The sequence below is a fragment of the Bos grunniens genome, chromosome 2 (assembly GCF_055505025.1).
Source record: "Bos grunniens cultivar Pamir isolate PY7600 chromosome 2, Bosgru_T2T1.0, whole genome shotgun sequence".
NCBI lineage: Eukaryota > Metazoa > Chordata > Mammalia > Artiodactyla > Bovidae > Bos > Bos grunniens.
In genome coordinates, this window is record NC_141166.1 from 92,253,957 (window position 1) to 92,265,351 (window position 11,395).

At 41.4% G+C, this 11,395-nt stretch overlaps 1 protein-coding gene across 45 annotated transcripts in view; it reads right to left on the reverse strand.

The window, feature by feature from the left end:
- Positions 1-11,395, reverse strand: part of NEB (nebulin) — a 220,940-nt gene that overhangs the window by 61,091 nt on the left and 148,454 nt on the right. For all 45 annotated transcript variants that reach the window (XM_086353306.1, XM_086353298.1, XM_086353272.1 and 42 more), the window contains exons 110-120: positions 11,022-11,129; positions 10,807-10,920; positions 10,169-10,366; positions 9,505-9,609; positions 8,709-8,813; positions 8,508-8,612; positions 4,740-4,847; positions 2,525-2,638; positions 2,015-2,212; positions 1,587-1,691; positions 860-964 (exon numbers count right to left, since the gene is read on the reverse strand). In XM_086353306.1, the coding sequence (XP_086209432.1) occupies positions 860-964; positions 1,587-1,691; positions 2,015-2,212; positions 2,525-2,638; positions 4,740-4,847; positions 8,508-8,612; positions 8,709-8,813; positions 9,505-9,609; positions 10,169-10,366; positions 10,807-10,920; positions 11,022-11,129 (1,365 nt within the window). The remainder of the gene's footprint in view (positions 1-859; positions 965-1,586; positions 1,692-2,014; positions 2,213-2,524; positions 2,639-4,739; positions 4,848-8,507; positions 8,613-8,708; positions 8,814-9,504; positions 9,610-10,168; positions 10,367-10,806; positions 10,921-11,021; positions 11,130-11,395) is intronic.

Consider the following 11,395-nt stretch of genomic DNA (forward strand, 5'->3'; position numbering starts at 1 on the left):
AAATCCAAGTCTCTTAATATAAAGATGGCAGCCTGCTCCCTTTGCCTCAGAACTCTATCTCGAATACTGGGCCTTGTCCAATGGAATAGGGCCAGTGTGTGGATCCCACACTGAGAAAGTGGAAGAGTCAGCTCAGGCATATGAAGAGGAAGAGTGGATGTTTTACCACCATGAGTTCCACAACAAAAGGTTTTCACATTCTGACTCACTGGTGGGATTTAATATTTGCTTATTAACCTGTGGGGTTAGTAAAAAGGGGGCAGCCTGCTCTGTACCACTGTGCTACTACACAGGTGCTTTCCATCCATTTTCCCGCTGTCCACATAAGGAAGCTGAGGCTCAGGGGATTAAGTGCCTCTCTCAAGTCTATCGGATTACATGTGCTAGAGGCCTCATCAGTAACTGCAGAGACCCTCTTCTCTCCATCTGATCATGCATGCACATGTGCTAAGTCGTGTCCAACTCTTTGAATGCTATGGACTGTCTATGGGATTCTCCAGGCAAGAATACTGGAGTGGGTTGCCATGCCCGCCTCCAGGGCATCTTCCCTTACCACCGTGAGCACTAAATGAATTAGAAAGCTGAGACCATGAGGCAAGGATACAAAAAGCAACCTGGGAAGCTCTAAAACACCAAGGATTTCATAAATTTTGATTATTTACAACGCCACCCCAGGAAATGAATAGAACACATCAGGTTTTAGGAAATCGGAGAAGAATCTTCAGTACTTTCTAAGGCACCAACACCGGTCTCCCATTGAGAAACGGCCTGGCCTGCCCCGTCTTTGGTTCTCCCCACTTCCGCTGGTGCCGTGGCCCTGTTCTCCTCTCCCTGAAGTAATTTCTCCGTGGGCACTTACATCGCTTAGTTGTTTCCCGCTTTTGACAGCCTGAACGTAGACAGGAGTGTCAGTAACCAGCTTGTAATTGTTCCTTGTTTTCAGCACGTGAGCTTTGTACTTGATCTGTCAAAAGGAAGAAGGAAAATAAGCCTGTGTTAGACCATTCATTATATTTGAAATTGTTGGTTTTCACATAGAGCCTGGTTGCTTTTAGCTCATGGCATGCACATACATTGGCCCTGAATTTCATAACAATCAGCATAATCAATGCTTATAGTCACATGGATCATCTAGAGTCTTCTAGAAGGCTTGACAGCTGCCTTCCTAGAAATATTTAAGCTTTCTTACTAAAATCTTGATTATAGTATTACCTTGCCTAGCAAATCCTCTCCTTACAAATAGATCCTGTCTATAGCATAACAGACTCCTAATAAATGAGATGTTTTTTATAATAGGAATTATGTGCTCATTAATATATCCAAAATCGTTCAGAAGGTGGCGAGAAGAACCAGGGGTCCCTTCTGCACCAGGGGACCATGGGACAGCTCATCTGCATTGTCTGCACTCCTGAGAAATGGCGGCTCTGCTCTTCAGCATCTTCCTCCAGCTCGGCCATCCTCAGCACTTCAGACACAGTTGGGTGTGACAGTGTCTGTACTTGACGTCCTCTCCCCTTGACTCTAGACCACACAGGGAAGGAAGCATACTTGAAACAACCAAAAACCAAAAAACAAGGTAAACTCACATCGTTGCGTAGATCGTAAGCATGCTTGGCGTGGAGGATCTCAGGAGTGTCCCAGACGTAGCAACCAATGCCTTTCAGCCAGGTGAGGTCATCCTTGTACACAATCTGGGGGTTGCAACAGATGGAGGGGGTCGGAACAAGAAAACTTGACTGTAACTTTAACACGAAAGACACAGACACACTCTAGACCCAGGATGACTTTGCGGAATGAAAACAAGACACTATGCCCTGAGGCCATGGGTGCTCTTCAGACTTCAGCATGCAGAGCCCTGCTTCTAGGGACAGCTCAAATTCCCGGTAGACCCCTGGGTGTACAGGAAAGTGATTCTGGAAGAGGGCGGAGCTGAAGAACCAAGTGAGTCAGTCTCTCTTGGGTGTGGGGCGTGTGTGGGGCTGGGGAAGAGGACCTTCATAAGCAGTGGACTTACGTCACTGATCTGGTCTGTGACCTTCCTGACGTGACTGTTGACTTGCAAGTCGGGGTGGCAAATCCACTCGTGGAGGTGAAGGCGGTAGTCGATCTCACTGACTTTCTTCTGAGAATCCTTAGCAGTAACCATCTCTACCATGTCAGGCACTATGTGGATTTTCATCTTGTTCTTCTCATAAACAGATCTGTACAGGCGCTGTGGAGATAACGTAACCAGTTAAACAGGGAACTATGCAAGGGTCATGGCAACACGTGCCTTTCTTAGACCCCACAGAGGTCAGGGGCATCACTTAGAGCAACCGGTTGGGGGCAGGATGGGGACTGGATGTTTCTGACACTTTCTACAGATTCATAGGGGTGGGGAAAGGCAGTATGGGCTGACACAGCTCTCAGCTTCTTCACATGTGCACAGTCAGTGCCATGCACATTGCTGAAAAGAATGATGTTCTGACTTATAGTTGGTGGTTCTGTTACTTGGCTTTTGAAACCAGCCTTTAGGATCACTTACGTCGATGTTAAACTTGCCAACTCGGAGGCACCGTGCTGTGTTCGGATCATCTTCAACACTTCTGGGTAAAGTGTAAAGAGCTTTGAACTTCTCATATTCTTCGCGGTATTTGATCTATAGAGAGAAAATACGAAGGAAGTAAAACAATTTTGAAGAGCACTGGATCTATATTGTTAAAAGAACATGAGACTTAATTAATAAGAACCCAACTCTGAAGACGGGCCACCTTGGGGTCAGCACTTTTCTGAGCTTGTTTCCCTGTCTGTGCCCAGAGGTAGAGGAAGCATGGTACCTGCCATAGGATTACCTGAAGATTAGGTCAGACTATGTGTAAACATCCTTTAGATATCATTTTAAAAACTCCCATACCGATACAAGTATTTCTGCTGTTACTACAACTAATTTTAAAGATGATGTAATTTAAAAATGATCTCTTTTATGATGTTGGCTTTGTTTTTCTTAACCATAGTAAAAGATGAAAAATGTGCTCAGGAATTTCTTTGTTTTTAATAACTGACAAGTCTGGTGCTTAAGAGACTCAATCCTTGAATTTCAGTTTCTATGAGGTTTTCCAAAAATACAGTTCAACTAAATTCTATGGGAAAACCAATGTCTAGTTCTTAAGCCATATTGCCTATTAATGAATATTTCTTTATTTTATGAACTAGGAGGAAAGGCTTTTACAGAGACTGGGATCCTCTCTTCTGGCATATGATAAAATAACAATCCTCTTACAACTCAGAGGCCCACATCTCAATTAAGACAAAAAAAGGAAAGATGGGAGTATTTACGTAGAATTTCAGGAAAGCTCTTCACTGATAGAAATCAAGGAAATTTCCCATCAGAATTTTCCAGAACATTAGTTCACATGCTCCTTATACGTAAGCTATTCCTCAGTTATAAAGAAAATAGTATTCAAAGGTATTTAAAAATAAAAACTAAAGTTGAAATCCTTCTTTTAAAAATTAATTTCTCTATGTTTGATATCATTTCAAGAACAATTTGCCTGGAGAATCTTAACATCTGTAAGTTTTTTTCCTGACTAAAGGAAAAAGCCTTTGCTGAGCTTTCTGAAAACTATCTACAAAAAATTCTCAAATGAAAAGCTTGATCCTTTGGGCTAGTCTGTTTGCAATCTTCCAAATTAAGTTGTTCTGGGAAAAATCATACAGATTTAATTTTTCCCTCTGGGTAAAAATTAATTCCATATGTTGTCTAACAAAGTCTTTTTCTGAACTGTGCATTTCCAGGCCCATTAGATGGTAGTGAAACCAACTTCCTGGGTGTCTAGCATTTATATGAAGATTAAGAGAATAGAATTGAAAGATCAGGATGCACTGTCTATAGTGTAGCAATAAGTACTCTTCTGTAAAATACTTATGTCAGAAGGAACTCTCAAAAACTTCAGGTGTGTATGTATGTGCTGATCTGCAGTACAAAATAGATTTCTCAGTGTGGGAAAAAAGATCTGAGAAATATTGGTCTAAAGTGTTATATAAAATGTTCAAAATTAAGAGCTAAAAGTCTCTAATAGAGGCAAAGTTTCTGAAAGAAAACTAGGCTTATTAGAACTGCAACAAAATTTATAGGGAGTTTTACAATAAAAGGTTTTACGTAAGAACATATTAGGCATAAAGGGTTAAAAGTGCTAAGACCTTATACTATATTCAAACAGCTCATGTGATTTAGGATTTTTTGAAAATTATGTCTATACCTACAAAAAGTTTTGTTTTTAAAAAACAGTTTCAAAAGATTTTTAAGTTTTTATATTTCATAGATATAAAGTTAACAATTTATTCTTAAATCATATATTTGGGGCTGATGAAATAACTGGTTATCACATTCACTGGTTTATTTTTCTACCAAAGGTCACATAATTCTATTAAAAAAAAAGAGTGCATTTTATATGGTGTATTACGTCCTCTTTTCCATTTCTGGCTAAAATATCCATATCCACCCATGGCATTTGCACACAGGAGGCCTAAAAGGTCACACTGGTGTCCTTCATGTGTGTGTGACTGTCTCTGCACTTTAGGGCCCTTGAGAAGGGGAGTAAATGCAGACTTTGTGATGACTGAGCGCCCAGAAATTTTTGCTGGTGTGCCCCTTTGAAAGTGCCGAGGGTCCTTCTGGGCAGCACAGGAACCAACCAGAAGCATTCTGGGAGAGGAGAGCAGGGAAGGGCAAGGAATGGTGGGAAGGTTAATTGACTTACATGGCTGGCCATGTACTTCTGGTTCTTGGCATGTGTCAGGGACACGGTGTTAGGAGGCAGGATGTAGCTGGTGGCTTTCACTTTATCCCAGGCCTCCTTGTACAGGTTCTGTGGGGGTTAAAAATCTTGTGAACACAAAATAATGCAATCTGGATAACTTCCAGAGGCAAATTTTCCCTGTTTCTATCCTTCTCAGACATTCCCTAACAACCCCAAATCTTACTCTGTGGGAGCCAAGTGCTCCCAAGTAAATAACTGCTTTACTGCCTTGTTCATAATCTCAGAGTCCATTATTTTGTCCGTTCCCATAGCACTTATCACAGTTTGACAGTTATCAGAGATTTTGATGACATATTCATTCCTTCATAGGTCTAGGATTCCTAGAGGATGAAAACCACTAATATTAAATAGATATACAGTAGGAGATAAAATGGAGAAGGCAATGGCACCCCATTCCAGTACTCTTGCCTGGAAAATCCCATGGATGGAGGAGCCTGGTGGGCTGCAGTCCATGGGGTCGCTAAGAGTCGGACACGACTGAGCAACTTCACTTTCACTTTTCACTTTCATGCGTTGGAGAAGGAAATGGCAACCCACTCCAGTGTTCTTCCCTGGAGAATCCCAGGGACGGGGGAGCCTGGTGGGCTGCCGTCTATGGGGTCGCACAGAGTCGGACACGACTGAAGCGACTTAGCAGCAGCAGCAGGAGATAAAATGTTTCCATTTCTAGGTATTTATTTACTCAGGAGAAATAAAAAGCTATGAACACACAAAGCAAAAGTGAAAGTCGCTCAGTTGTGTCCCACTCTTTGGGATCCCATGGACTATACAGTCCATGGAATTCTCCAGGCCAGAATACTGGAGTGGGTAGCCTTTCCTTTCTCCCAGGGGATCTTCCCAACCCAGGGATTGAACCCAGGTCTCCTGCATTGGAGGCGGATTCTTTACCAACTGAGCCACAAGGGAAGGCGTGAACACACAAAATCTATATGCAAATATATACAGCATCTTTACATAATTGTAAAAAACTGGATGCAACTCAGATGTGCCTTTAGCTGTGACTGGAAAAACAAACAAACTATGGTTTAGAATTTTATTTTGTTATAAAAAGGATAAAGTACTGATTTAGGCAGCTATGTATGGATGTGAGAGTTGGACTGTGAAGAAAGCTGAGCGCTGAAGAATTAATGCTTTTGAACTGTGGTGTTGGAGAAGACTCTTGAGAGTCACTTGGACTGTGAGGGGATCCAACCAGTCCATTCTAAAGGAGATCAGCCCTGGGATTTCTTTGGAAGGAATGATGCTAAAGCTGAAACTCTGGTACTTTGGCCACCTCATGCAAAGAGTTGACTCATTGGAAAAGACTCTGATGCTGGGAGGGATTGGGGGCAGGAGGAGAAGGGGACGACAGAGGATGAGATGGCTGGATGGCATCACTGACTCGATGGACGTGAGTCTGAGTGAACTCTGGGAGTTGGTGATGGACAGGGAGGCCTGGCGTGCTGCGATTCATGGGGTGGCAAAGAGTCGGACACGACTGAGCGAATGAACTGAACTGAACTGTCCTAACACATAAATGCATTTTGCTAAGAGAAAGAAGCCAGAGCTAATGACTACACACCATGTAATCACATTTAAGTGACATTCTGGAAAAAGTAAAACAATAGGGACAGGAAAAAGCTCTGTGGATGCCAGGGGAGAGGAGTGGGGCAGAAAGGGTTAATTTGGAGGTGATATAGAATTTTTCTGTATCTTGACTATAATGGTGAATACATGATTTTATGTATTTGTCAAAAGTGGAGTACTATGTACCACAAAGAGTAAAATTTACTGTATGCAAATTAAAACAAACAACCAAGAATCAGGATGGGGAAGGGAACTAAAATAGAATACAAACTGTAGCAAATAAATCTAACTGTATTACAAATGTATAACAAAGCTACAGTGAAGGAAGTGGTGAAGAAAACAACTGACTTACTTTATAAAATGGTATATCTCGACTGGATACTCTAAGGCTATAGGCAAAAATAACTGTACACAAAACATCTTACTCTAGTTAGTAAATTTGTTTCTCACAGGGGTGTGTGTTAGAAATTCTGGAAATATTTTATACGCATACAAGGGTGGCACAAATAAGTAGATATATCATAGATAATGAAAGTCAATGTTTTCATTGGAAAGGAAACAGAAAGTTACAAAAAAGGAAAAGGTTAATGAACCCTGTATTGTATTAGACAACAATAGTTCCCAATACCAAAGTTGAAACCATTCAAGTACCAAAATAAAAAACAATAATATTAGATTCTATCCCATAGAATAAAATAAATATCCATGAGCCTATACTGATAGAAATAAATAGAGAAACTGACAGTGGAGAAGGGACAGCTGTTCCTTACAGAAGAATTCCAATTGATAAATGTAGAGGGGATAAGGGAAAGAGAAAACAACCAGAAGGGAACTGTAACAATTCTTGCAGGTAAGATCCATCAATGGATGTTAAAATATATAAGAGAAAGTGTGAGGAGAAACAGGATAATTGCATAGTCCCAAAAAATCTCCTCCAAGATATTTATTAATAACAAAGGTACAAAAGAAAGTCTACAGTGGAGAATCTCAGCAGATAGCAACTTAAAATAAGTGATCAGGTCATTCCCAGCTACTGATACCATGCACCACTGGCTATGATGTGCTGAGAAGGGCACATCACATCTGTGCTATTCTTGCCAAAAAAGGAATACCTTAAACCTAATCATGAGCAAACTTAAGATCAACTCAACCTTCAAAACATTCTACACAATAACTGGCCAGAATTCTTCAAAAGGGTCAAGATCAGAAAAAGACAAGGAAGAATTAAGAAATTCTCAGATACAAAGAGACTAAGGAGTCATGACAACCAAGTGCAGCATGGGATCCTAGACTGGCCTCTGGGATAGCAAAGTACTTTAGTGGAAATACTGTTGAAGTCTGGATAAAGTCTATAACATTATTACAATGCTAATTTTTTTTTTTTTTTTTTTGGTAATTGTTCTATGGAGAAAAGTGTATGGGAATTCTCTTTACTACTTTTGCAATTTTTCTGTAAATCTAAAATTATTTCAAAATGAAGTTTAAAAACTGTTTGATTAATTAGCCAATTCACAGGAGGAAAAAAAAGAGTGCCTCTGTTGATCTCTAAGTCACTGGGCAAAGGAAAAGCTAGGCAAAAACAAGTTCAGGGTCAACAAAGACTAGCTCCAACAGTACCTGTTTGCACTAGGGAACGAGTTAGTGAATTTGTATCAACTGCATGACATAGAACAATACTCAAATTGGGGCTTATTTACTTGTACCTATTAGGATTTATCGGAGAAGGCAATGGCACCCCACTCCAATACTCTTGCCTGGAAACTCCCATGGACAGAGGAGCCTGGTAGGCTGCAGTCCATGGGGTCGCAAAGAGTTGGACACAACTGAGCGACTTCACTTTCACTTTTCACTTTCATGCATTGGAGAAGGAAATGGCAACCCACTCCAATGTTCTTGCCTGGAGAATCCCAGGGACGGGGGAGACTGGTGGGCTGCCGTCTCTGGGGTTGCACAGAGTTGGACATGACTGAAGCGACCTAACAGCAGCAGCAGCATTAGGATTTATAAGATAAAGTAGGAACTTAAAGTTCCAGGAAAAAGATTAGACCTTTGGGGGTAAGGTTGCTTGTTCCTTTTAATCTCTTATTGTCTCTAAAGGTGGAAGGGGTAACTCAAATACAGAGAAAAGAAAACTCAACTCACACTGCTAAACAGATCCTTCAGATTCTTGATTCTGTCATAATCCACTGTTTCTAGAACTGTCGTGTATTTGTCTTTGATCTGATGATAATTCTCTTTATATTTCACCTACAGACAAAGAAGACAGGTTATTCTTTTCTATTATTTGACAACATGTAAGACAATAACAGCTTGTCCTGGGAGAGTTGTACATGGAAGACACACCTCACTGGCATTAATGCCACTTTGAAGAGCAGTCACGTAAAGTGGTGTGTCTGTGACCAGGTTATAATTCTTTAGATTTTCTTTACCTGCTGCTGTGTATAGTATCTGTGAAGAAAAAGAAAAGTTACTGAAAATGGTAAAATGCAGATCTGCCATTTGTGCCAACTTAGATGTACATTTCTGGGTTTCTGCTTTAATCTTAACAAAAAGGATAGGTTGGACAGTCCTGCAGACTTTGCCCAGCTGTCAAAACTAACAGTTTCTCTTGACCAAAAGTGGAGTCTGGATCTTTGCCAGGTCCCTCCTTCATCATGTTGTCTTTTCCTTGCTTATACTCTGTCCCTGACAACAGCCCTTCAATTTCAACATCCATCAGATAGCTGCCCTCCCCGAGATGAATTTCTGCTGTAAAGTTCTCCAAGTAACTACTTTTTACTTCAAAAGTTAAATACTTATGGTCAAAGTATGCATTTGGTTTCTACTCCCTACCAGTTAACCTGATCAACTAAGGTATACATGCTTGAGGGTAGTTCACTGTGAAATAGCTCCCAGATAACAGTCTGCTATAAACATCTATAGCCTTAAACCACAGGGGACACTCAAACTGAGGAAGGCCAGCGCAAGAGCCGGCTACCAGAAGAGGTTTTATTGGGCAGGGGTCTTTGGTTCCCTTAGACTGTGTACTGTCAGAGCCACTTTCTCCACCTGGGCACAGGGACAGTCTCGCTATCAGCTCACTGGGAGCATCATGGAGTCCATCAACCCACAATGAGCTAGTCCTAGGAATATGGCTCACCTGACTCTGGAGGTCATATGATTTCTTCGCATGGAGGATCTGGGGTGTATCCCAAACGTAACACCCAATGCCTTTCAGCCAATTCAAGTCATCTTTATACACATTCTGCAAGAAAGAAGGAACAGTGAAAGGTGACCGGTACTAACTGAACTTCCAATCGAGGATTTGATTTTCTCCTGTCAGCCTTTGGCTGTGCTTAGTATACTCAGCTGCCATAGGGCGGGTTTTTCAACAGCTGGAAGGTCTTTAATGCCCTAGTCTAAAGAAGTTTAGGAGGAGAGCAAAAGCTAAGCCCAAGGCTACTTGAGCGGGTTAGCCTACCTTTTCTCAAGGGGAACTTCCCAACCCAGGAATCAAACGGGGGTCTCCTGCATTGTAGGAGGATTCTTAACCAGCTGAGCTATCAGGGAAGCCCAATGCCCTAGCCTAAAGAAGTTTAGGAGGAGAGTAACAGCTCAGTTTTAGTCTAGTGTTGAAGAGATTAAATAGTTAACACAGGAGTCTCATTGCTCTGAGGGGATCTTTACACCAAAAAACGTCACTCCTGCCTCTTTGAATTGAAAAGCAGCAGGGTTTAGGAATACAGAGACAACAAGGGCATGGGGGCCCGGGCAGGGCTGGGTGAAGGCTGTAACTTAATCAAGCTGCAGAAAGGACCTCATACATCACTCAAGATCTCCTGCGCGTGCCGGACCCGGACGACATTGGGTTCTTCTGGAAGAGACGTCCACTGGTGGAAGTAGTGTCGGTATTCCAGGTCACTGAGGATGTACTGGCACCTTTTAGCCAACACGTGATTCATCATATCTTGGGGGATATGGACATTTGCTTTGGTGTCCTCATAATGTCTTCTGTAGTTCAACTAAAGAATGATACACATTTAAAGACAAAAATAAGAAAGCCATTAAGCTATTCTGATCAATCTTTCCTAGAGTCTTATTTTCAATACAGATCAATATCTTTAGACTGGACCAAGGTTAAAAAAATGATACTTTAATATATTCTACTTCTTCAAAAATTTCCCATCCCTTTACTATAACACAAAGTAAAGAGGAACCAATCTTGTTTTCTCCTTTTTCCAAATACAGAGCCCACTGTGTTTGGAGGAATGGGGGGAAAGGGTGAAAACAGATGGCTACCAAAGGGGTGCAGGGCTATGTGGCAGGGATGGGGGAAAGTCTCAAGACTGGTTCACTCCTCACTATCCCACCCCCAGCTGATTTTGAGACAAAGGGCAGATTATAAATAGGCAGAAGAGTAGTACACTGTGCAAATCCTCTTGTTAAAGTGAACTTTGCTTACCAAGCTCCTCATTTTTTGGAAGTCCAGACAGTGAACCACGTTGGGGAACTCACTGATTTCTTTTCCAGCCAGGTAGTGACCCTTCAGTTTCTCATACGTCTCTTTGTATTTCAGCTGTGAAGTAGGTACGGCATTGAGAATCACTAGGACTTTCCAACCAGTCCTTTGTGGCTAGAAAGACTCTCAAACTCAAGAAAGGAAAAAGTCCTACTGACCTCACTGTTCACAAAGTCAGCATGCTTGGCTCCCACAATGGGGATGTAGCGTTCGTCCAGGGTGTAGCCATAGGCCTTCGTTCCATCCCAGGCCCTTTTATACAGTATCTAGGACAAAGAAATGCATATCAACAAAACTTTGCATTCAACCTCTTCTAGATGTACTTGAAGGTAAATGGTAAAACCAAGGTAAAGTATTTATGTTTTAAGGCAAGGCCTAAATCTTCACTTATAGTCAATAGTGTCCCTACTTATGAACAGGATAGAGTTTTTGGACTAGTTGCAAATTAAACCTACTGACCCCGAGACATTTTATAATAGAGTTTAACTTTATTTACATTTCTAATAAAAGTGAAAACAAATTTGCACACAGG